This window comes from Topomyia yanbarensis, chromosome 3 (assembly GCF_030247195.1).
Source record: "Topomyia yanbarensis strain Yona2022 chromosome 3, ASM3024719v1, whole genome shotgun sequence".
In the NCBI taxonomy this organism is placed as follows: Eukaryota; Metazoa; Arthropoda; class Insecta; order Diptera; family Culicidae; genus Topomyia; species Topomyia yanbarensis.
In genome coordinates this window covers 212989762-213017185 of record NC_080672.1, presented here as the reverse complement: position 1 = coordinate 213017185, position 27424 = coordinate 212989762, and the positions used below count along the sequence as shown (strand labels likewise).

The 27424-nt window shown below is 35.8% G+C and overlaps 2 protein-coding genes across 3 annotated transcripts in view; one reads left to right on the top strand and one right to left on the bottom strand.

Annotated features, from left to right (window-relative positions):
• The window catches only part of LOC131693126 (RILP-like protein homolog), a 280607-nt gene that overhangs the window by 159771 nt on the left and 93412 nt on the right, over positions 1 to 27424 (bottom strand). The window lies entirely within an intron of this gene.
• On the top strand, positions 12266 to 16471 carry LOC131693127 (uncharacterized). Of its 2 annotated transcripts, XM_058980700.1 has the most exons (6): positions 12266 to 12365; positions 13302 to 13421; positions 13484 to 13611; positions 14341 to 14652; positions 15030 to 15626; positions 15687 to 16471. In XM_058980700.1, the coding sequence occupies exons 2-5, from the start codon at positions 13304 to 13306 to the stop codon at positions 15339 to 15341; spliced, it is 870 nt and encodes a 289-aa protein (XP_058836683.1). In that variant the 5' UTR covers positions 12266 to 12365; positions 13302 to 13303; the 3' UTR covers positions 15342 to 15626; positions 15687 to 16471. The 2 variants fall into 2 exon arrangements, with proteins under 2 accessions (XP_058836683.1, XP_058836685.1); XM_058980702.1 differs by lacking the exon at positions 12266 to 12365 and having other exon boundaries at positions 13243 to 13421.

The following is a 27424-nucleotide window of genomic DNA, read 5'->3' as shown; positions in this document are numbered from 1 at the left end:
ATTTAAAATAAAGAAATATTTTGACAGTCTGGATTTGATACTATCAGAAGGATTTGACACATCGAATTACACGACAAATGATGCCCTGTCAGAAAAAATTAATAGATGTTTTCCCGGTTTCCCGCAGGATTATTTTAGTTTGACGTAAGGTTTGTTCCAGTACACGGAAGTCACTCCGGAGTACACAGGAGCAAAAAATCTTTGCTCCTTTTTACTCCGGTTTGCTACAAGAAGAAGAAAAAAGAGAAGAGAGTACAGGAACAATTTTCTCCGGAGTACTTCCAGTTTCTCCTGGTACTGGAACAGACCTATAAACACCATCCAATGCATATAGTTTTTTTTTTCATTTTGCGTGTTGTCTTGATAGGCCAGATGTAAACAACGGCAGTTTTCCTATGTATGGTTGCCAAGTTTACATAAGATTTATTTTAAAAAACAAAAAAATCGTTTTTAAGTATTACAACGATTTTTTTTTTGAAATAATGTTATATTATGTATATTGGATCTAAAATGTATCGAATAGAACGGAAAACTATATATAGCTTAATGACCCAATTGACAAAAAAGCGTCAGGGGGTCCATTATACGCAAAGGGTCCATTAAAGGCATTGTTGGGGACTGACCGCTTACCTTCCTGGGTTTTCGATAGCGGTGATAGCAGTAGTGCAGCCAGGTCCAACATCGACCGTTGATTAGGTGGTGAAGGGGTAATGTTCCTAGGGATACCAAATCCAATATTGGTGGACCGTTGATTAGGACCAACTGGTGGAAGCTTGTTCGGTAATGACCAATATCAGGTCAAGCTCACTCGCGCACAAAAACTGGCGTGTTTAGAGTACAATACCTTAGTAACACACATTTATTCGACGGGTAAAAAATGACATGCTATTTCAACTTAAATTCTATATTTGACTTAACTCTAGACACATTAAAATGCGGGTCGGTTGCCCGTTCTTGGTGGTGACCTAATTTCGACTGCCTCTTCGATCGCATTTAGGTGGATCGGAAGGTGATGATCGAGAGGCCTAGATTCGGCTGACGGTATGTGAGAGATGATGGGATCTCACTCTCTTATCGCCCGTTATCAGTTCGGAATTTTCGCTGATGATAGTGATTGTAGGGTAATGCAATCACGGTGGCTCTCCATCGATGTACACATCGTAGGTAAATTGTGCCTTCACCAATGCATAGGCTGGACCGGTACCTTGGTCCTAAGTGCAAATGACAGTTTCTCTTTGTTCGCTTTCTCTTTCGCTAATAACTCGGTAGTTTATACGTTTGTTACTTAACTCTTAGCAGAATAAGCTAGCCGAAATCAGAGTTTTTCGATATATCCTGAAATAATATTGAAAAGTTTAAAGATGACGCCGTTATAATTTAAAGAGAAAGTAAACAAAGAGAGGTTCTCATTTGTACTTAGAACCATTTGACATGTTTGTCGAGAAATGTTCATCACAATATTTGACACAATGTACTGTCACCTTTATGTTTGAGCGACATTCATTTGAAATCGAATCAAAATGTACATTCCTGTACCGTTTTATTCACAAGTGGTATAAAAAGAGTTCAAGTCACGGTGGATTAAAATCTTATTCTGCGGTACTCTGCACCATCCCATCGCAAATTCTGTGAACCAAGTTACAATTTGTGAGAAAGAAAACTAAATAAATGAATATTAAAAAAACTGGATAAAAATGGCTCAAATTTCAAAAAGCTGGAAGATTTTTCCGATTGTCCGTTTGACTGGATGTTGTAAAAAAACTGGAAGAATCCAGTTTAAACTGGAAGGTTGGCATCGCTGGATGACTTTTATATCAAGCCATGTGATTTGTATGACGCTTATGAGTAAAGTGATGAGGTCTGCATTATAGAAAGTCTTACACAAGTTTACGAAAATTATAATTGGCAATTGTCTGAATTGATTGGTGGTTGAATTATGACAATCCCATCACAGAGAACAGACGTCCATCTTCAGCATTCAACTTGTGTAAAATCTCTAACGGTTTCGAAAGTAGTTTGGATATCTAAACCAGGTGCGCTACTGTCGTCATGTTTTTATGTGGCTGAGTGCGACAGAATTGACAGCGGTTATTCCTCTACCCAGTCAAACTAGTCCGGAACCGATTCGGACTTCCAGCATGAATTCTAGCTCAAATGCGTCAACCGATAGAGTCGGAATCGGTTGTTTTCTTTGAGCTAGATTCCATGCAGAATCCATCCAGGATTTCGAACCGGTTCCGGAATCGATTTGACGGATAGTTGGGATAGGTTGGTGTGGCGGCGCTAGTGTTTTTAATATATTAATTCAAATGTTTACACACGTTTTTTAAATATTTTTGTTCGATCATGGATGTCTGTTCTCTGTGATCCCATCAACAATACAGTGGAGTAAAGCATTCCCAATATTAACAAACCGACTCTAAACATGTTCAGTGTCTAAATACAACGAATATTTTGTCATTTAATAATATTTTAAGATACCAAATATAAATTAAAAACAAAAAACCGATTTAATCCACCTAGCAGTGAGATGGGACATTTCTTACACATATCACTGTTGGATCATTCATTAGTTTGCAGAACTCATGCGAAGTAGGCACCCAACTAGAGATGGGATGAAACAGTTTCTAGTCATGCACGAATAAAATCTCGAATAAACTAAATAAATGAAAGAAAAACTTTAAAATTAATGAAACAAAAAATGAAATTAAAGGTGTTCAAATTCATAAAACGAGTAGAATGATTAATGTAAATCAAAATTAAAATATACACGAATCAAATTATATTAGCCTAATTATTGAAAATTTAGACTATATTTAGAAATAGTTATAAGATTAATAGAATAAATTGACTCAAACTAACAAATTGAATGAAATAAATAAAAGAAATTACTGAACATGAGATGAATAAAATTAAAGATATGAACAAAACGGATTAAATGAATCAAATGAATCAAATGGATCAAATGAATCAAATGAATCACATGAATCAAATGAATGAAATGAATCAAATAAATCAAATAAATCAAATAAATCAAATAAATCAAATAAATCAAATAAATCAAATGAATCAAATGAATTAAATGAATCAATTTAATTTAATGAATGCAGCGAATACAATGGAGATCAAATGATTGTAATAGAACAAATGAATAAAAAGAGTGGAATGAACAAAGAAAATAAAATGTATAAAAAAATGAAATGAATAAATAAAACAAACTAATCAAATAAACAAAATGAGCCAAAGTGATAAAATGAATAAAAAAGAAGAAAATGAGCCGAATAAAATGCAATGATTGAAATAAAAAAATAAAGGATGTTAAAAGGTGACAAATTAATAGAAAAAAAAATTGCGTCAAATAAATTATTTGGATGAAATGAATAAAACTAAAAAAATACTCAGATTAATAAAATGAAGAAAAATGAATGAACTGGAAAAAATGTAACAATAAAGCCCCGGGGCCAGATAGAATCAAATTCAACTTGTTGAAGAATCTGCCAGACTCTGCCAAAAGACGCTTGTTGAATTTATTTAATAGGTTTCTTGAGGGTAACATTGTCCCACATGACTGGAGACAGGTGAGGGTCATCGCCATCCAAAAACCAGGAAAACCAGCCTCCGACCACAATTCGTATCGTCCGATTGCAATGCTGTCCTGTATCCGGAAGTTATTCGAAAAAATGATCTTGTTTCGCCTCGATAATTGGGTCGAAACAAATGGCTTACTGTCAGATACACAATTTGGCTTCCGCAAAGGCAAAGGAACGAACAATTGCCTTGCGTTGCTCTCAACAGAAATTCAAATGGCATATGCTAACAAAGAGCAGATGGCATCAGTATTCTTGGATATTAAGGGGGCTTTCGATTCAGTTTCGATCAACATTCTTTATGAGAAGTTGCACCTGCATGGTCTTTCGCCAATTTTAAACATGGTGTCTACTCAATCTGAAGAAAAAAATTCCCTGAGTATTCCAGGTTTTTCCAGGGTTTTCTAAAAAAAATTCCAGGTTCAAAAAGAAAGAAAATTTCATCCAAAACATTATTTTTTCCTGTTTACTAACAATGAGTGCGTCACATTGTTCTTTTTATGTGTTGTAACGACATTCAATAGGCAAGGGATTGCAAGGTATGAAGCGTTAATAATTAATGTCGTTTTTGCTTGGAGCGAAAATGAGTCAGGTTCTAGCTCAAACTGCTATATGAATAGACAGTGGTTGGGATTGCAACCTGATTGAGTATCGAGGTCACACAAAAACAGCATAAGATACATGAAACAGGTCGTTCACCAACGTAGAAAGCATCTTCGATGCCTAGACGTCTCCAAAACGATTTGAGAATCAACCCTATGTTGCATTTTGCAAAACAACAACTATTCAGTTTATTGAAATCGTGATTGAGTCTGAAAAGAATTCTCATCGACAAGGTACGGCGTTTGCTAGACGTTCGTAATGCTAATCTTTTCGCCGTTTTTAATCGACGCAGCTCTGCTTTCTACAGGGAAAGTAGTTAGTTCGTCGATGGTTTACCTTAGGGATATGACGATCAATGAGGTAGCTCAGCTATGGCAGAAGTTTTCAGTAGCGGAATTCTCATCTTTGCTTATCACAGAATCCCAGTTATTGCTTTGGAAAATTTTCAAAATTCTGCTGTAGTCGACCAGCTTGTGGTCTTGGTCTTCGAATGAAAGATGCAAGGTCGGATGGTGACGAACATACTTTACTTTAAACTAAGCATAGATCCAAAATCCGACCATTTTCGTTCAGCATGCTGCTAATCTGTAGGAGGGTGGCCGTAGCTATCCAAAAGAGTCATGCTGCCTAGATGAAACATAGGTTCTTTGGGTTCAGAATGTAGAACAGCAGATCGCCACTTTATTGAATAGAAGTTGAAATAGTCGAGAATCACAATTACGACAGTTGTGCCATCGCTGCAATAGACATCAATGATTCAGAATGAGCATCAATTAGTGCAGTGTCACGAATTTTATCATCGTGGAAAACAAACCACATACCGCTCCGCAATACTCTACTGCGAAAGATCGGCGAGCTCGGACTACCTTCCATACTTTCAAGAGAAAGTACGAGTGGAACTGCAATTTATGCATCACTCACCCGATACCGATGATGTATACAACATCGATTTTACAACATTTTGAGCTTTTGTGAAATCGCCAAAGGGCGAAGTGTCTTAGCAGAGACTGACGTGATCGGCTAGCCTCTTCTCCAACGACTCCCGCTATCTGTAAAGATAACACTCTTTGAGATTTTCAACGCTGTTCGGCTGGTGGATTGCTATAGTTATTTCAATTCCATAACCCAATTACAACGACTTTGGACTTACTGCTTTCCGACCGATTTCGCTCACTAGCTGTATGGCAAGTCTGCTCAAGCGCATCGTAAATAGACGACTCGATGAACGGCAAAACGCTTTTCGTTCTGGACGCGGCAATAATACGTACTTTACAGAACTGCTTCGTTACACATCTCCAAGGCATACGACACAGCCTGGTAGCATGGAATACCACCATCGAAGATATTCTATTGTAATCCTAATGCAAATCAAGATCCTGTGTGTAACGTTACCAACGATCGTGTAGCTGTTCCAAAAATAAACCGATTATGTAAGGTTAGACCAGACATTGAGCAGAGGCGCATTGCAAGATGGTGAAGAAATCCTACGAGTCCAGACAACGATTTCTAAAAATGATAGGTGCCAAACTACAGCGTTGTAAACGTACGACAATGCTTCAAGTTGGGTCGGCTATGATCATTTGGAATTTAACATACGGCATTAACAGCGACGTCGGCTATGTATGTGGGAAGACTGCGAAGACAACTAACGCATTGGTAAGGATCATGCCGAACATCGGAACTGCAAGATGCAGAACGATACGTCTCCTGGTGGGTGTCTCATCTTACATACTGAGGTATGGCGTAACAGCCTGAGCTGCGGCGCTGAACTCAAAGCGCAGCTGGATGAAGTTAACTAACACGTTTCGCCTAATTGCTATTCGTGTCGTGGGTGCGTACAGAGATCTCGCTGAGTACATGGAATTCAATCAGCCGAGTAATACACGAAATGCCAGGAGAGTCAGAGCGAACTCTTTGGCTAATGGGGCAGCAAGAGTGAGACAACGCGGAGAAAGGAACCCTCCGTCGGAGTAGACTACACCGGACCTACCTCGACACACTTTCGCATCGAACAGCAAGCAGCGAGTCGTTGGGGCGCCAATCCACCGGATGTTATGCTTCAACCGGAATCGCTGAACAGACCTCGGCACCTACTGGTTGGTCCGTTGAGTAGGCTAGTTTCAGCGCCGGGGACTAGATCGAGCAGATCGGTACGAAGCGGGGAGCTAAATGGGTCACGAAAACAAGCATCGGTATCGGAATAAATCCACCGCCGATGAATTTACAGTTGGGTAAATTCTAATTGTCTGGAAGCTAATTGGCCTACGAAACAGACATCGATACCGACAGAAACGCCGCCGCCGGGGAGCTCTCAGTCGGAGTAGGGTAGTTTCACCGCCGGATGATGTCCGAGTAGGTCTCGATAAAGCTGGGAGCTAAATGGCTCCAGAATGCGGGTATCGATGTCGGAAGAAATTCTTGTGTCAGGGAATTCTCAATCGGAGTAGGGTGAGTTCATTGCCTGGGACTATCCGTGTAAATAGTGATAAGGCTGGAAGATGAATGACTCGCGGAAATAGGAGCTACATGGTTCAGGAAATCAGCAGCTAAACCAATCACTGAGAGAATTAAAGAATTAAATGGCAATGTAATAGATGAAGACGAACAGCAAGAGAAGAGTTCAGAGCTGAATGGCTCAAAGGTTATTTCATATATCAAGTGTGGCTCCGAGATAGCTGCGGAAAACTCGTGAGCAAAAGAAAGAGGTGCAAAGAAACCACAACGAGATTCCGTTTGGATTCCAGGACGGCATAACCGGTAACAAAGGGGCAGATCGATTTGCGAAGGAAGCCAGAACACTGATGGTCATTGATATGCCGAACCCAGCAGAAGATGTTTAAAGAGAAGTTGTATATGCGTAACGATGACAGTAGGATAAGCAGTGGTTTTGTTCCCGGGAGAAATAAAACACAGAATTGGACGGAGCGAAGCAACGCTGTCGACCAATATGCACTGACACGGGTAAAGATTAGCGACACAAATGAAAAACACCTATCTGTTGAAAAAAGAACCACCACTGAACTGTGAATGCGGTGGAGTATCATGTACGGCACTTGGTCCAATATTGCAGGAAATACGTCAACGAAAGACAACAAACGTGGTATCAGAACAACTAGTCAGAGAGGTAAACTGAGCAACGAATCAGGAAGCAAAACGAAGATAGAACTTTTTGCGAGAAACTGGAATCGCAACAGAAATTTGAATGCAATGTTAATTTAATACAACCAGGTTTTTTTACGCGGGGAATACAGGCCGCGTAAATGAAAAACGGCATAAATTTCAAAATCCGCGTAAATGAAAACCGCGTAAATTTAGGAATCCACGATGATGGAAACCTCGTTAATGGATGGTACCATGGACAGCATTCCAGAGCTATCAGACGAATAAGTGATTTTTTATATAGCCCAACACCAAAGGAAATTTGTAAATATCAATTTTCATTAGTGTAGGAGTTCTACATTTTTTTGAAATCAGTAGATACTCTAACTGATGTCAAAAGATTCAGAATAAACTGGAAAACTAACAAGTATTTCAACAAAAAGTGTAAACGGAAATTGCATTTGCATTTGATTATTGCAATCTTCTTCCACTTGTTTATTATTTGATACGGTCGGTTGGATTGTTATGACGTTCATCTCTCCCACTGACAGTATTAAATGTAAGAAAAAACTAATATTACTATTCAATTGAATGATTGTTTTATTGGCTAGTAAACCCAAATATTTGTTATTCGTAGCAGTCGATACAAGTAAAGTGAAATAATAGCGGATTAAAGAAATGTTTAAATTTATAAATCTACATTTTCTCGCTTTTCGAAATAAATATTTTATTCTATCGAAATTCAGAAAAAGTTCGATGGTATTGAAGGAACAAAAGTATTTTGCGTATGGCGTTGCTCGTGACAATTGATACAATTTTGATATCATCATAGTCAACTTTCAAAATTCCCTGAGGATTCCAGGCTTTTCCAGGTAAAATTAATTTCCCTGATAATTCCCGGTTTTCCATGTTTTTCCCGGTTTTTCCAGTGAGTAGACACCATGTTAAATAACTTTTTGCTAAACCTGTTGTCTGAAAAACAAATGCAATTCTCGCATGGCGATTTATCGACATCACGATTTAGCTACATGGGCCTTCCCCCTTCATGTCTAAGCCCTCTCCTCTACAATTTTTACGTGAATGACATTGACGAATGTCTTGTCAATTCCTGCACGCTAAGGCAGCTTGCAGATGACGGTGTGGTCTCTATTACAGGTCCTAAAGCCGTCGACTTGCAAGGACCACTGCAAGATACCTTGGACAATTTGTCTGCTTGGGCTCTCCAGCTGGGTATCGAGTTCTCCACGGAGAAAACTGAGCTAGTCGTATTTTCTAGAAAGCGTGAACCAGCACAACTACAGCTTCAATTAATGGATCAAACTATTGCTCAGGCTTCAACATTCAAATATCTCGGGGTATGGTTCGACTCTAAAGGTACCTGGGGATGTCACATTAGGTATCTGAAACAGAAGTGCCAACAAAGGATCAACTTTTTCCGTACAATAACTGGAACATGGTGGGGTGCCCATCCAGGAAACCTAATCAGGCTGTACCAAACAACGATATTATCAGTGTTGGAGTACGGATGTTTCTGCTTTCGCTCCGCTGCGAACATACACTTCATCAAACTGGAGCGATTCCAGTATCGTTGCTTGCGTATTGCCTTGGGTTGCATACACTCGACCCATACGATGAGTCTCGAAGTGCTGGCGGGCGTTCTTCCGCTGAAAAATCGATTTTGGGACCTCTCATATCGATTGCTCATTCGATGCGATATTCTGAACCCATTGGTGATTGCAAATTGCGAAAGGCTTGTCGAGCTTAATTCTCAGACCCGATTCATGTCCTTGTACTTCGATTACATGGCACAGAACATCAATTCATCTACGTATAACGTCAACCGTGCTCATCTCTTAGATACTTCTGATCCAACTGTATTTTTCGATACATCCATGAAGGAAAAGATTTGTGGAATTCCGGATCATATTCGCCCACAAGTGGTACCAAATGTTTTCTATAACAAATACCATCAAGTCGACTGCGCCAAAATGTTCGACACTGACGGATCAATTCTCTACGAGTCCACAGGCTTCGGTATCTTCAACGAAAATCTTGCTGCCTCATTCAAACTCAATGATCCTGCTTCAATTTACGTCGCAGAATTAGCTGCCATTCAGTATACTCTCGGGATCATTGACACCCTGCCCTCAGACCATTACTTCATCGTTTCGGATAGTCTCAGCTCCATTGAGGCCATCCGTGCGGCGAAGCCTGGAAAGCACTCACCGTATTTCCTGGGGAAAATTCAGGAATATCTGAGTGCTTTATCTGAAAAATCTTACCAGGATACCTTGGTTTGGGTCCCGTCACATTGTTCTATTGCGGGCAATGAGAAGGCGGACTCTTTAGCCAAGGTGGGATCATTAGAAGGCGACACTTACGAAAGACCAATTTGCTTCAACGAATTTTTCAGTATCTCTCGTCAGAGGACGCTCGATAGTTGGCAAACCTCATGGAGCAATGGGCATCTGGGACGGTGGCTACATTCCATTATCCCGAAGGTATCAACGAATGCTTGGTTTAAGGGGTTGGATGTGAACCGGGACTTCATTCGTACGATGTCAAGGATCATGTCCAACCATTACTCGTTTGACGCGCATCTCCGTCGTATAGGGCTTGCTGAAAGTAATCATTCTGTTTGTGAGAAAGGCTATCACGACATCGAGCATGTTGTTTGGCTGTGTGCAGAGTACTGTGTTACCAGGTCCCAACTAATAGATTCCCTTCGGGCCCGAGGTAGATCACCCTATGTGCCAGTCCGAGACGTCCTGGCAAGCCGTGACCACCCCTATATTTTTCTTATCTATATCTTTTTGAAAATCATTGATGTCCAAGTTTAATACATTTTCCCCTCTCTCATTCACAGTAGAATCTCACCAACCTATCCCTGTATCTACAATATGGCATTGCTTCACGAGTCTTCGGTGCATACCCTTCTTGATAACCGTCTACCCAGAACATCATGACATACCTCACATGCAGATGATATAGAGAACATCATGACAGCATCAGAGTGCCAATAATTATCCGAAATATCGACCCTCCCCTCGCCCCTGTGATTACAGGCTGGAAACTACAACACTACAACAAAGTGTGCATATCCGCCACAATGATCAATCAGCAAACGACGATGTCAATTACACAATATGTATACCACTTTCTACCTTTTTCCTTTACTTACATAAGAGGGGAGCAAGCCGCCCCTAAATACGGCTTTCCCTTCCCCCACTAACATGTGACATGTAATTAAAAAATGAATTATCGGCCTCGTTAAGCTAAAGCATTTGGGCCTAAATAAACGTATTTAAGATAAAAAAAATTATATATAAAAGTTTCAGGTTATCAGAAGAGCTTATCACACAACATAGAAATGGATAGAGAAACAGCAAGAAATATGTGAGTCGTGACAGTTACCACGAACACGAAGGAAAGGAGAGAGAGAGAGAGAGAGAGAGAGAGAGAGAGAAAGAGAGTGAGAGAGTAAGTGAAAGAGAGAGACAGAGAGAGAGAGAAAAGGAAGGGGGCGTGGGAGAAATTGCAAATGCTGTTTTGTGCCATGACCTTGAATTTAAAGGTATATTATGCGATATAATGATTCCTTACGTCCTTATTATAAATAATGTAAGTAGTAATTTTTACGCCATAACCAGTATAAATAACCTAAATCTTGCAAAAGAGCTAAATTTTCACTAGAGTTTAAGGATTCAAAAATACAGTTGCTTTCGGTGATGCCGCGAGTATAATTATATGAGAAATCTTTTATCTCACTGCTAGGTCAATTACTTGATGATCTATGTATTAATATACCATCAACATTTAACTCACGATTGAATGCAACGCCTAATCTAAGGGATAAATACGTACATAAATACAACTTTAGAAAAAATTTCACTATGGGCACATTATTTTATCTTTGAAATGAACTTCCATATTAATTTTTGAGAAATAATTCATTTATTATGCACAAAAAAAATTCAATATCGAATTCCTTGCATCACGTAGATGTGTTTTCTTACCCCTATCACAGATAACAGACGTTTAGACTCGATTTGAATCGTGTGTAAATATCCGCTACTGAAACTCCGAATAAATAAGACGCCTGAAACACGTTTGGCAAACGTTTGTAGATGTCGCAGTGATCGATACAATGCAGTTAGAGTGCAGCTGTCAAACATGTGTAGCAAACAGTTGCGCAGATGGCAATAGTAAAACACGGATTTCCAACGTTTATCAATTTGAAAATTTACACAGGTTTTTGAAGAAATTTTGTTCTAGCCTAAACGTCTGTTATCTGTGGTAATACTCTGTATGAAAAGAAATACAAAATGTTTAATATCTACGCCGCTGGTGAACGGATTTTGACCATCTGTAGCTTGTTAGAAAGGTATTTTTATAATCTTTTTATTTCAATTTAGTTTGAGCACAGATAACAGACGTTTAGACTCGATTTGAATCGTGTGTAAATACCCGCTACACGCAGGAAAATTTGTGAATTTTATTTCTATAAAATACATTGTTATTGAACAAGCGATGAATATTATTTGCGATAGACCAAAAATAAATTTAGATCAAACAAATTATTTTGCTGAAGAAACATAAATATTCTGGTTGAATTTTTAACAATATTATTTTTTAAATCTAATAACTATTTTATTGAAATAATTGAACCGGGATTTTATTCCAATATCGCGTTCACGTTGGTATAAAAAATAAGATAAAATTGACATGAAAAATCGTTATGATTACTTCAAAAATATTACCGTCAGATTTAACAAGAAAATTTGTTGAAGAATAATTTTGAACCAACATTTATTATGAACCAACAAATTTTCTTTTTGAACCAAATAAGAATAATGTTTAAATAATTATAATTTGCCATATCAATGCAATTTTACATTGTTTTGGCCACACTGGAATGAGACAACATAATTGCATATATGAAATTTTTCTCTTTATTCACAGTCACGTTATTGGCGGAACAAGTTCGCTTGTCTTTTTGTGCGTGCTGAATTATCGTTCCGGGCGTTAAAAAGTACAGTTTCGCTTAAATTTCATATCGCGAAGTTGAATAAAGTGGTGAGTTTTCTTATAGATTCACAGTAGTTTCTAAATTAGATGCCGTTTTCGATGGCCGTGCCTCGATGTAGTGGAGTACACTGGGTTTATACTTTCCATTTTGTCAATGGAACATTCCCAGTTTTTGCACTTCTGCAAAACCAATGCACGGACCTGCCTCGGTGCACATCAATTGAAACATCCAAGACAATTACTTTTTGAACGATTTTTATGTTCTGGTTTTTTCGTTTACTTGACTTAGGACGCGCAAGGTTGCGTCATAACACCCAAAAGCAAAATATTCGAAATCGTGCTTGTTTCTCAACGACCAAATGTGATTATTATAAGGTTTGTTCCAGTACCAGGAGCAACTGGAAGTACTCCGGAGCAAACAGGTATATAATCGTTCCTGTATTTGATTTTTGTTCCAGAGTAACTTGGAGCAAGAAGCGTGTACTGGAACAAACCTATAATGTCCGGGATTTTATAACGACATTGATATTGAAATATCACTCACAAGATACCCTTACACGAGTTCGATCTCCTATTAATCTTCGTTCTGTACATCATTTTACGCTGCAGCGAATAACATTTAACTATAGCCGGTAAATTTCTAGGAATTTTATGTAGCTTCTTCCAAAATTCCGGTCCAAATGTAACAATCGATTCCAAAATCAATTGAGCTATAATCAGATATTGAATTTGAGCAGGAATTCCGGGTGGGCTGACTATCAATAGTGTTGTTCCAGTTCCCAGAGAGACTGGAAGTAGTCCTAAACATATTGGGTATATATTTTACATTTTCTCTTGTTTCTTCTACTGGCTGCAAACTAGAGTAATGCTTCTGTTTGCTCTTATTCGGTATCAGACAGAGAAACAGTACTGGATCAAACATAATATTTATAGAAGAGATTCTGTGATTTTAGTTTTTGACATACATATTCTATAATTAAACAGAAATGGATACTGACATAATGATTGAAGAAGTTGATGTTTCGAACCTCGAAGAGCAAACCGAAATGTACATTTTACTTAAGAAATTTGGACTGTCGGATGGCAGTATTGGTTTGTTTCTCGGTAAGCGCCAATACAAATTAATTATTAATATTTTTGCAATAACAAACATTCTTTTATATCAGAGAACGGATATAATGTGGAATGCTTGAAGCTAGTAGAGCGTCAGGAGATCGAAACTTTGTTGTCGACACCTTATCTCGCGGATCGAACAAAATGTATACACGGGCTTAATGGTTGGAGAAAATCGTTGGTAAGTTTTGTGGCTTTAATTTTCTCTTATTTGAAACTCGTAAGTTTGATGTGAATATGAAGTTCGGGGATATGTTAATAACATATTATAAACTTATTTATTATTGACCAAATAATTATTAATTATTTTTAACAAATTAAAGTTGAAAACATGAAATTTTCAAATGCTGAAATTTTTTGAACATTTCAATCTTCAAACTGAGATCTGGCTACACTGCAAAGCGAAAAGGCTTGAGCCTTTTGTTTTTATTTTTAGTGTTTCGGAAGATTGAAAAAGTATAGACTTATCCAGCTGGGTTGGTATTGTGCTGCTTTGACGTTTAAATTGGGAGGAAAACAAAACTTTTACACGGCGAATTGGATGCGAGATTTCAGTGTGTGTATTTTAAACGTCAGATATCTCAATGAAGCTAAACACGTTGTGTTATATAGCGTTACTTTTCGAGCCCCATGATATTTGCTGCGCTTTTTGTTTACTGTTGCTGATCAGCTGTTCTCTAAAATAACAGCTGATAACTAACAGTAAACACAGAAAATGTCGCTTTGGTCGAGCTGGCGCTCGAAAAGTGACTAAGTAGCATAGCGTATTTGTCTCATATTTTGTTCCCTCGTGAAGAGTGATTGTTTTTATTGTAGCTCTCGAGGTTGTGATCTACATTGTTTAAAATCCTTATGTTGATTAATTTAGAATTGCAATTTTTATACTCTGATATATAAAAAACTTTTCTAGGGATTAGTTCCGGTTAGTGAGCCTCTACGAACAGTTGAAAATTTGAAAGCTCCCGTCACTAGAGTGCCAGTGAAACCTTCCTACGCAGCTACCACGCGGGTTGAATGCTCTGCAGTGTACCTCCTCAACCGGTCGGATCGTGGACAGGCAATACAGGCTGCGTATAGAAAATCGCAGTACCTTTCAAAAGAAGCAATACGAACGATTACTCACATCGTAGTAGACGAGTTTAAGGACAGATTTGGAAAATTGTCACACGAGGAGTTGTTGGAACGTTCTGCGGAACTTTCGAAACATTTCCCTTCGGAGAAGGTAAGTAATAACAAGGTCGCTTTTTGATGTTATATCCCCAGACTAACAGACATGACACCACGAGAAAATATTCCTCCAAAAAATATTGAACCACCAATTTCCCCAAAACACTAGCTCCTCCAGTTTTGGGAATTGAGAATAATTTTGGTCTATCCCCACATACTGGTGCATACGTCAGTCAGTAAATACGACCATAGTTCTAACTAAAATTAGAAGTTAAACCTTGCGAAGCATTGTTTGCGAGTGTTTTGTCTGTTACTCTGTGTTGTAAAGTCAATGTTCTTATCAATTTCTCTCCAAGTGTGTTTGTCAATCATATATTGCACAATAATGTAATAATTGGCATCATCAATAAACACTCGTTTATTATTTTACAGACTTCATGGTACAGACCAACGTTTATTATTGACGAAAATGGAAAACGTATACGGCAAAGCAAAGTAGCAAGAGGATATCTCTACGATCGAAATATTAATTATAAACCAATTGCGATATCGAAAACAAAAATCGCATCCTCGAACCGATCGGCTGATGACGCGGAGTTTTTAAAAGTGTTTACTGCAGAAGCTGGTATATTTTATGCAGCCAAATTATTATACATAATTTATGAATATATTTATTTGCAGAGGAGGAATTCCGAGAAACTAAAATCTGGCTGCGCCATCATGAAGATGAGTGGGAAGAACTGAAAAAGAAGTGGAAGTCTACCAGCCCTCAACGTATTCACGAAATACTGCAGCTGGGAGAAAGAACAATCAACAATGTTTTAGCTGACTACCCGGTGTTGAAAAACCCTCAAGGATATACACTTATTTTGTTGGACTTTAAACACAGATAACCTGAAAAGGAAGACAATTTATTCAAACATTGGCAACACTTCCGAGAGCGTATTCGCTGGGCATTCGAAGCAGACATAGCCGATGCCGGAGGACGTGCAATACTGAATCGTCTCCTCCAGGATGATATGTCAGAAGGTTAAATTGTGGTTGGTTAAACTGAAACAATTCCAATATCTTATTATTTTTATTTTTCAGACAGTGAAGATTGCTACACATTTGCTTTGACGGTGTTTTTATTACCAAGCTCGTTGATTTTTCTTAAGAAAGGAATTAAAAGATGGAAACCGTCGTTCGCAGAAAGTCAGGAAGGGTGCCTACTCTACGTGAATAGCTTGTCAGATATTGAAACAGCGGTGGGTAATTTATACGAACGATATAGACAGAAGGATTTACCCCAACGACCAATACTGATCGCCGTTGGAAAGGATCATTCACATCTAATTGATTTCCTCGTATACTTCGGTGACACGTATTATCGATTCCAAACTTTCCAAAAAGCTCTGGATGTATGCTTTAAGATATTCGCTACGTATAAATTAAGTTTCCCGAGAGAATCAACTGGTCCATGGAATTTGATCAGTAATTGTTTGTATGGATTCGACGTGAAAAATGACTACAATCAATCAAAGGTCACTGCCCTAACAACATACATACGCGAAAATAATAAACAGCAATGATTTCATGTATCGTCCACCACTGCAACTGGACAGCAGTATGCTTTGACCAACTTTACTTTCATATACGACGGATGCATTCCAACTTAGAAACTTTTCGGTGCAATATTGAAAGCTGTGATCGATTGTTCAGCGTGTATGGCAGTTTTCGAAGACACCATAAAAATCATTTCATATCTCATCGTAAGATGGATTGCCACAGAGCACTAACGTCAGACAAAATTTGTTCATCTAATAATTCAGAAGACGATGATGTTATAAGTATAGATGAAAATGCAAAACTCGACACAGAACATGAAATATCTACTGTTGTCCCAATGCAACAAAATATCATTGACTTCGAAATGCTAATGAAAAAAATAGATATGCTTAGTATGAATTTAACACTAAAGTGGCTGAGCATAGATTCGTTAGCACGAAAAGTTGTTTTTAATATAGAAAAGGATATAAAGTCCGACATTTTGTTACCATTCACTAAAATGATTAAATCGTTATCACATACTGGGACATTGTCAGACAATGGGGATAATATTTTGCTAAAACTGCTCAATTTATTCAATGAAGATACAGAATATAAATGTATTCAGCGTTTAAAAAACGAAGGGCTGTTTGAAGATCCGGTTGTGTATACAATAAATAATGCTCTCAACCCAGGCGTGACGAAAAATATGCAGCAAATGGTATGATCAAACAAATACATATACACACACGCACATATATATTCTTTTACGATTAACAAATGAAATCTGATTATTGTGTAACACCACAGATAACAGACGTTTAGGCTAGAACAAAATTCCTTAAAAAACCTGTAAACTTTCAAATTCATAAACGTTGGAAATCTGTGTTTCACTATTGCCATCTACGCAACTGTTTGCTACACGTGTTTAGCAACTGCACTCGAACTGCATTGCGTCGATCACTGCACTGCATACCTACAAACGTTTGCTAAAAGTGTTTCAGAGTTTAATTTATTCGGAATTTCAGTAGCGGGCTTTTACATATGTTTCGAATCGAGCCTAAATGTCTGTTATCTGTGGTAACTCAGTATACAGATAGATCAACTATTCCAAAGTAATTTTGTTTAAATTATTTGCCAATATATGTAATATATGTTCATATTTCAATACTACAGGTTGAGGATCATATAAAAGGTGTCATATTGCCAATAAAGTTTCAACTGACGAAATTTTTGGAGTCTGATGGTGTGATGGAGTGTGTTATGGACAATTTGAACCCCTCAACTGATAACGTGATAAGATCCTTGATAGATGGCACTGTATGGCATGAGCGGATAACTGGACTTTGTAATAGGACTGTCGTACCTTTGAATATATATTTCGATGATTTCAATATAAGCGATACTACCTCACACCATGCAGGAACAACATCGATCTGTGGAATCTATTATAATATTCCGTGTTTGCCACCACATTTTCTATCGAAGCTATGCAACATCTTGACTGCAGGATTCGTAAAAACGAGCGATAGGAAATATTTTGAAAATGACAAAGTTTTCTGTAAACTGGTTGATGTGCTTGTAGAACTCGAAACAGAGGGATTGGATATAGTATATAACGGACAGACCAAAAAGATTTTTTTTATGCTAGGATTTGTACTAGGTGACAACTTAGGAGTCAATGGCATAACAGGTTTCGTAGAATGCTTCAGAGCTAACTTCTTTTGTCGGCTGTGTAAACGGTCAAGAGCACAAACTGAAAGCGATTGCGTAGAATACTCTACATTTCTTAGAACAATTCAAGATTACGAGAATGACGTTATAACACAAGATGTCGCAGAAACAGGAATCAAATCTTCGTGCATTTTTAATCGTATTCCATCATTTCATGTCGTTGATAATTTTTCTTTTGATGTAATGCATGACGTTCTAGAGGGAATAGTTATCTACGGGCTACAACATAGCTTATATTATCTCGTTTTTGAAAAACAATTTCTTTCATTGGATGATCTAAACCACAGAAAAAACATGTTTGTATTCGGAACACATAATTCATCAAACATTGCAAATGATTTCATACGTGAAAAATTGAAGCGCAAAAAACTAAACATGACTGCAAGTGAAGCAAAAAACTTCACATGTTTTCTACCACTAATGATTGGACAACAGATACCAAAAAACGATGCAGTCTGGAACTATTTAGTAACTTTAGTCAAAATATTACACATTGTACTACTTCTAGAAACACCAAAATATTTGATAAAAGAATTGCGTGATTTGGTACAAGTTCATCATCAACAGTATCAGGATTTGTTCCAAGACACTTTAAAAGCCAAACATCATAATATGACGCACTACGCAACAGCCATTCAAAAATCAGGTTCTGTTCGTCTACAATGGGCTATGAGGTACGAATCAAAGCATCGAGAATCAAAACAATATGGTAGAGCCAATAACAACAAAACAAACATGTGCTATTCGTTGGCAATCAAATCCAGTTTCAAATTTGCTTTTAATGTAATTAATAACTGTTTCTTTCAATCTAAATTAACCGTAGACAAGACTCTTGTGTCATTCAAAAAGTTACCTAAGATCTATGACTGTTTAACTGAAAAAATATTCGGATCTGTTAATGTTGATTGCGTTGCGTTTATTCCCTCTTTTTCAAAAGAAGGTTCTTTGTACACACAGGGGGATTGTTTCTTAGTTCAATTTCAACACATTTTGAACGTTTATAAACTGAAAGACATTGCATTAACGGTTGACGATAAGATACTGATTTTTGCCCAAAGATACAGTTCAGAAAAATTTGATGATCATTTACAGTCGTATAATTTAAAATTAAACGAAAATCCAATTGCTGTTTACGATATAGAACAACTGAAATCTCAAGTAATAGATCTCCACAACATCGATGATAGTATATATTTAAGAATGTGCAATTACTATGATTGTAATGGTACTATTCCAAATTGAAATATGTATCGCAACGGAAATATGTATCACAACGGAACAAAAAATAAATAAATAAAACTTTATTACTACATCGGTACAACTTTATTTCTGTTTTCAAATTGATCCTTTTATTAAATGTAATTATAGCGAACAATATCAATCATTTCAAACAATCAAATTGATTACGACAGCCAAAATTTTGTTTGAATCAACATTTTATATATTGAGATCAACACGTTTTTTCGAATAACAATATTCCATCGGAATTAATTCAATTAAAAGGCTAGTTTGAAAGAAAAAGTTCATTCATTGAATCTATAAACACTTTGATTGAAATAACATTATAGAATGTTCGATTTAGCTAAAAATATTTTAGTTGCAATACCAGATAAACATTGTTTCATAAAAATCGTAAGATTAAATCAATCGAAATTCTGTTAAAAATAGCGTGCGAATATAACCAGCTCAAACCAAATCAATATTATTATTGAAAAATGTTCAATTGAAACAATGTGTGCCTCACATTTATATAAAGATTTTTCCAATTGAATTGAATATACATAAACGCTATTTCAAACAAAAATTTGTTTGCTCCAATCAATCTGATATTTGTTTTAAACTGGTTATTTACCTGAATCAAAGCATGTATTGATTTGAGAGTAACAAAATTCCGATTAAACTGAGAATATATTTATGCGGTTTTAAACAAAAATATGGTTGACATAATCAATCGGAAAGGTTGGGTTTATTAATAATATTGATTATAATTATAAAACCACACGTCAATCTAATGGTATATGAAGGCTATTTTAATTAAAAGAAACTGTTGACACAATAAAAAGTGATGCTTGTTTCAAATATTTCTAAGAGTTTGTACTGATTAATGAAATTGTTGTAATTAAATCCAAATTTGGTTAGCCCATAATTAACCTCAAAATTTTTTTATAATAATATAAAAAATGGTTGGATTCACAATATTTTTTTCTGCGTGTACTGAAACTCCGAATAAATAAGACGCCTGAAACACGTTTGGCAAACGTTTGTAGATGTCGCAGTGATCGATACAATGCACAGTGGTCCAGATCGCTAATTTAGGAGGAATTTTTACTTTCTGACAAACCTGTATAATTTAGCCGTATCATGTCTTAGGATGAATTTGTGTACTTTAGAAGATGCTTCTTTTTATTGGAATAGTTATTAGGGTGGTTCTAATTTATCTAAAATACGAAAATAAACTTTTTACTGATGAAAGATAGAGCTCCACAGTCTTCCACAAAGTTGTAAAGTAACTTATTTTGAATAAATTTGTTGAACATATTAAAGCTCTATCTCTTTTAGTTTTTGTTATACAAGAAATTTAAAAAAAAAGATTAGGGTGTTCCTGAAAAAAACGTTTTTTTAGTATAACTTTCGTATCTTTTACTTTTTGTTAACACAACCTTTGAACAGCTTATTGAAAACTTCAAGCCGAGTATTTTTCTCCAAGACACCGAAGGTCTAACTTTTTTCTTTAAAAAGTTATGGACACTTTTCGTTAAAAAAATAGCCTATTTCAAGGCTCAATATCGCTGATGCGGGCACCTAAAATTGAATTCTGTTTCCACCACATGAAAGACCATACTTATTAGCATATTTTTTTAAAATTTGCGATTTAGATATTTTTTTAAAATTTGCAATTTAGATTTAAAGTTTGTAGTTTTGCAGGTTCAACGCATTAAAGCATTTACACACATATCGTTGTATTATGAAAAAAGCCACTTTCAAATATCATTCTCTCATCGCAGCAAGCTTTGCATAAGTGAAACGACTGTCAAAAAAGGTTTCTGATTTTATTCGTTTTAAATAAAACTAGTAAATATGGATATTAGTCGAAGAGAGTTGGCGAATTTGCTTATTGCTGGTAAAAAGACAGATGAACTGCTTAAGTTCATTACAAGTAGTAATCCAAATGTAAAATTGAGACTTGTTAATGTTCGAAAGAAATTTTATATTTTGTTAAAACAACCTTTGAACAGCTTTTAGAAAACTTCAAACCACGTTTTTTCATAACTCTGAAAGTCTAACTTTATACTTTCAAAAGTTATGGAAACTTTTCGCTCATAAATAGCCCTTTTTCAAATGTCATTATCTCTGATTGGGGCAAATAAAAGTAAGTTCGGATTGAACCATAGAAAAGAACATACTTTTAAGTATATTTGAGCAAAAATTGGAAAATATTATTTTTTTTAAGCATGTAATTTTAAATTTACTAACCAAAGTTTTAAATTTTATCGCATAGCGACATAAAAGAAATTGCCTAAAGCCTTTGTATTTCCTTTTCTGTTTTGCTTACATATCAACAATACAGAATGTGTTCATTAAAAATAATTTGGCTATGACAACAATTTATGATTTATATAAGGAGAATTTATTCAATGCCAATTAATTCAAAAGTAGATGCATTGCATTTTCAGGTATATCCAGCGAAATGTTGCTAGAACGTATGTATGTGCTATTAACAATCATCAACAGCAAATTGGGAATTAACGCGGATGCTTACCGGAGTTACGCCGAAGATACACGATTGCTTTATGTACGCCTGTATGGTTGGTACGCTCTCTCACCAACCGTGCATAAACTCCTGGTCCATGGAGGAAGCATTATTCAACATAACATGCTGCCAGTAGGTATGTGCAGTGAAGAAGTTCAAGAAACCAGGAATAAAAGTATTCGCAGATTCCGAGAATTCCACGCACGCAAATTCGATCGACTCGTCAATCTTGATGACGTTTTCAAGAGACTTCTTGTTTCATCAAATCCTATAATTTCTCTTAAATGTAAACGTCGAATTCAACGAGCACCGCTGGATATACCTGAAAATGCAATGCATCTACTTTTGAATTAATTGGCATTGAATAAATTCTCCTTATATAAATCATAAATTGTTGTCATAGCCAAATTATTTTTAATGAACACATTCTGTATTGTTGATATGTAAGCAAAACAGAAAAGGAAATACAAAGGCTTTAGGCAATTTCTTTTATGTCGCTATGCGATAAAATTTAAAACTTTGGTTAGTAAATTTAAAATTACATGCTTAAAAAAAATAATATTTTCCAATTTTTGCTCAAATATACTTAAAAGTATGTTCTTTTCTATGGTTCAATCCGAACTTACTTTTATTTGCCCCAATCAGAGATAATGACATTTGAAAAAGGGCTATTTATGAGCGAAAAGTTTCCATAACTTTTGAAAGTATAAAGTTAGACTTTCAGAGTTATGAAAAAACGTGGATTGAAGTTTTCTAAAAGCTGTTCAAAGGTTGTTTTAACAAAATATAAAATTTCTTTCGAACATTAACAAGTCTCAATTTTACATTTGGATTACTACTTGTAATGAACTTAAGCAGTTCATCTGTCTTTTTACCAGCAATAAGCAAATTCGCCAACTCTCTTCGACTAATATCCATATTTACTAGTTTTATTTAAAACGAATAAAATCAGAAACCTTTTTTGACAGTCGTTTCACTTATGCAAAGCTTGCTGCGATGAGAGAATGATATTTGAAAGTGGCTTTTTTCATAATACAACGATATGTGTGTAAATGCTTTAATGCGTTGAACCTGCAAAACTACAAACTTTAAATCTAAATTGCAAATTTTAAAAAAATATCTAAATTGCAAATTTTAAAAAAATATGCTAATAAGTATGGTCTTTCATGTGGTGGAAACAGAATTCAATTTTAGGTGCCCGCATCAGCGATATTGAGCCTTGAAATAGGCTATTTTTTTAACGAAAAGTGTCCATAACTTTTTAAAGAAAAAAGTTAGACCTTCGGTGTCTTGGAGAAAAATACTCGGCTTGAAGTTTTCAATAAGCTGTTCAAAGGTTGTGTTAACAAAAAGTAAAAGATACGAAAGTTATACTAAAAAAACGTTTTTTTCAGGAACACCCTAATCTTTTTTTTTAAATTTCTTGTATAACAAAAACTAAAAGAGATAGAGCTTTAATATGTTCAACAAATTTATTCAAAATAAGTTACTTTACAACTTTGTGGAAGACTGTGGAGCTCTATCTTTCATCAGTAAAAAGTTTATTTTCGTATTTTAGATAAATTAGAACCACCCTAATAACTATTCCAATAAAAAGAAGCATCTTCTAAAGTACACAAATTCATCCTAAAACATGATACGGCTAAATTATACAGGTTTGTCAGAAAGTAAAAATTCCTCCTAAATTAGCGATCTGGACCACTGTGCAATGCAGTTAGAGTGCAGCTGTCAAACATGTGTAGCAAACAGTTGCGCAGATGGCAATAGTGAAACACGGATTTCCAACGTTTATCAATTTGAAAATTTACACAGGTTTTTGAAGAAATTTTGTTCTAGCCTAAACGTCTGTTATCTGTGGTTTGAGCGAAGTGATCGCTTTGTTCGAAAGTTATTCGCTTAAAACCTGTTTTGTTTTGACAAGATCACCCATATCTTAGAAAGTAAACAACATATCGAAAATCAACAATAATTGTGTCAAATGGCAACGTTAGGCCTTTCATTTGAAACTAGTTTCATTAAGGTCGGTTCAGCCATTGCTGAGATAATTACATGGCATTTTGTACATATATACATACACACATACAGACATTGTCTCAATTTGTCGAGCTGAATCGAATGGGACATGAGACCCGGCCCTCCGGGCCTCGGAGAAAGTTTTCTGAGTGAGCGAATCCTATACATTTCTTTTGTAAGAAATGTAAAACCTACTTTACCCTTGTAATGTTTAAGTCAATGATTCAACGAACGTAATTTTAAGTAAACACGTATGTTCCAAACCTTTTATTGAAAATTTGAGTAGATTTTTTGATATTGTTGTGCAAATAAAAAAAATTAAAGCATTTGAATTTGAATGTAATTCTAATAGATACAGTCGAATTTTACTGTTTTGAAGGTTTTCAATCTACACTTCCACAAAATCCTAAATTTAAGACCATTTGCTAAACTTGAGGATGCGCTTAATCCTTTCTTACGATACTATAGCAACTAGCTGAGAATTCAACAAATCTAGCCAAACATGTCAAATGGTCCTAAGTGCAAATGACAGTTTCTCTTTGTTCACTTTCTCTTTCGCTAATAACTCGGCAATTTATACGTTTGTTACTTAACTCTTAGCAGAATAAGCTAGCCGAAATCAGAGTTTTTCGATATATCCTGAAATAATATTGAAAAGTTTAAAGATGACGCCGTTATAATTTAAAGAGAAAGTAAACAAAGAGAGGTTCTCATTTGTACTTAGGACCATTTAACATGTTTGTTGAGAAATGTTCATCACAATATTTGACACAATGTTATGTCACCTTTATGTTTGAGCAACATTCATTTGAAATCGAATCAAAATGTACATTCCTGTACCGTTTTACTCACAAGTGGTATAAAAAGAGTTCAAGTCACGGTGGATTAAAATCTTATTCTGCGGCACTCTGCATCATCCCATCGCTTGCTTGAAAATTCTGTGAATCAAGTTACAATTTGTGAGAAAGAAAACTAAATAAATGAATATTAAAAAAACTGGATAAAAAAGGCTCAAATTTCAAAAAGCTGGAAGATTTTTCCGATTGTCCGTTTGACTGGATGTTGCAAAAAAAAAACTGGAAGAATCCAGTTTAAACTGGAAGGTTGGCATCGCTGGATGATGTAAACAAACTGGAAGAATCCAGTTTTAATTGGAAAGTTGGCATCGCTGGATGACTTTGTAAAAAAAACTGGAAGAATCCAGTTTAAACTGGAAGGTTGGCATCGCTGGATGATGTAAAAAAACTGGAAGAATCCAGTTTAAACTGAAAGGTTGGCATCGCTGGTCATCCAGCGATGCCAACCTTCCAGTTTAAACTGGATTCTTCCAGTTTTTTTACATCATCCAGCGATGCCAACCTTCCAGTTTAAACTGGATTCTTCCAGTTTTTTTACAACAGTTTTTTTTCTTATCAAGCGATGTGATTTGTATGACGCTTATGAGTAAGGTGATGAGGTCTGCATTATAAAAAGTCTTACACAAGTTTGCGAAAGTTATAATTGGCAATTGTCTGATTTGATTGCTGGTCAAATTATGACAATCCATCAACAATACAGTGGAGTAAAGCATTCCAAATATTAACAAACCGGCTCTAAACATGTTCAGTGTCTAAATACAACGAATATTTTGTCATTTAATAATATTTTAAGATACCAAATATAAATTAAAAACGACACAACTTCTTGCATCATTTTTATCATTTATTTATTATATTTTTAGCTGACAGGGCCCATGATTTAATTCCCAACTATTTAATTTCTACTATTTTCCTCAAAAAGTTCGATAAAGTGCTTTGTATCTTTAGTTTTGTTGTATTTTGGGACTTAACAGTAATAGACATGAAATCGCCTGGATATATGCAATATATACAAGATTTCGAACTATATTATCGTACTTTAAAAATGAAATTAATTACAGCTCGAATATTTCAAGAAAGTTATTCGAAACAGTAATCAATGCTACATTTTACGGTATTTATTTTAGTATTCCGTATAATCAAATTTTAGTAAATTTTCTTGAACGTTTAGCACCACCTTTTTTCTAAATCAGAATATTTATTCTATTACTTTTCAATAGAAGGGTATTAGTGAATAAATTGCAATCATTCTGCAACCCTGTGCTCGACGAACTTGCTAAAGTACTACTCCAAAATTTAATTTTTCGTAGTTATTAAGTAATCTTTTCGGGCTATCCATGTCACTATTTTATTTTCTTCTATGGTGGGAAGCGTTGACCTTTTATTGTTCCTTCAGGCCAGTTTTTCCATATATTCCGCGATACTTCACAGTAGAGCGTGATACATCAAATTGCACGCTTTTTTTGACAGAACATGGTTCTAGTCGCTCGAATGAACTTTTGCATGGCAGCTTCCATGTATTTGTACCTACTGTTATTAGTTTTGGCTATTGGTGTAGGAACCACAAATTTCGATGATCGAATACTGAGAAGCTGCAAAATTTTCAATATGATGGTTTCAATCAAACTTATACTGAATCCTCAGAATGTTGATAACTCTTTTTAATTCTATTAGTTGCTATTACAAGTTTCTAGTTATATTAATGTGTCAGAGGATCATAATGCGCAGATATCTAGTTTCATTTGTTCCCTTAATGGACCTCCAGAATTTCAACATAAATTTAAAATTATCTTAGTTTGTTAGATCTACATCGCAAAAGATTGTGTTAGTGTTAGGTATTAACACAGATAACAGACGTTTAGACTCGATTTGAATCGTGTGTAAATACCCGCTACTGAAACTCCGAATAAATAAGACGCCTGAAACACGTTTGGCAAACGTTTGTAGATGTCGCAGTGATCGATACAATGCAGTTAGAGTGCAGCTGTCAAACATGTGTAGCAAACAGTTGCGCAGATGGCAATAGTGAAACACGGATTTCCAACGTTTATCAATTTGAAAATTTACACAGGTTTTTGAAGAAATTTTGTTCTAGCCTAAACGTCTGTTATCTGTGGTATTAACCAGTAAAACAATATCTTTTTCATGCGTAGTTTATTTATATTAGAGCGAAGTATTCTTTTTATAATAGTAATACAATTACTTACAAACCCTGTGTCATGCTGCACTGGATTGAAATTGAGTGCAAATATCAATTTTGAAATGAATTATGGTGAAAAAACACATATTAATTCCTAAGTCTTAAACCTGTCCTGTAACCAACAGTTTACGTTAAACACAGTTATTAATGGGGAATAATTTGGTCATTAAATGAGAACAAAAATCTTTTTTTATTACATACATCGATAAAGCTGATTTTCGTAATTGCAACAATGTTTTTTCCAACTCAGGAAACGTGAAAATAATATTAAAATTTAAAATAAAGAAATATTTTGACAGTCTGGATTTGATACTATCAGAAGGATTTGACACATCGAATTACACGACAAATGATGCCCTGTCAGAAAAAATTAATAGATGTTTTCCCGGTTTCCCGCAGGATTATTTTAGTTTGACGTAAGGTTTGTTCCAGTACACGGAAGTCACTCCGGAGTACACAGGAGCAAAAAATCTTTGCTCCTTTTTACTCCGGTTTGCTACAAGAAGAAGAAAAAAGAGAAGAGAGTACAGGATCAATTTTCTCCGGAGTACTTCCAGTTTCTCCTGGTACTGGAACAGTCCTATAAACACCATCCAATGCATATAGTTTTTTTTTCCATTTTGCGTGTTGTCTTGATAGGCCAGATGTAAACAACGGCAGTTTTCCTATGTATGGTTGCCAAGTTTACATAAGGTTTATTTTAAAAAACAAAAAAATCGTTTTTAAGTATTACAACGAATTTTTT

Coding starts and splice junctions, on each gene's coding strand:
- LOC131693127 (XM_058980700.1), top strand. CDS start 13,304: ATGGATACTGACATAATGATTGAAGAAGTTGATGTTTCGAACCTCGAA. Junction 13,422..13,483: donor CAGTATTGGTTTGTTTCTCG/GTAAGCGCCAAT, acceptor CTTTTATATCAG/AGAACGGATATAATGTGGAA. Junction 14,653..15,029: donor AACATTTCCCTTCGGAGAAG/GTAAGTAATAAC, acceptor ATTATTTTACAG/ACTTCATGGTACAGACCAAC.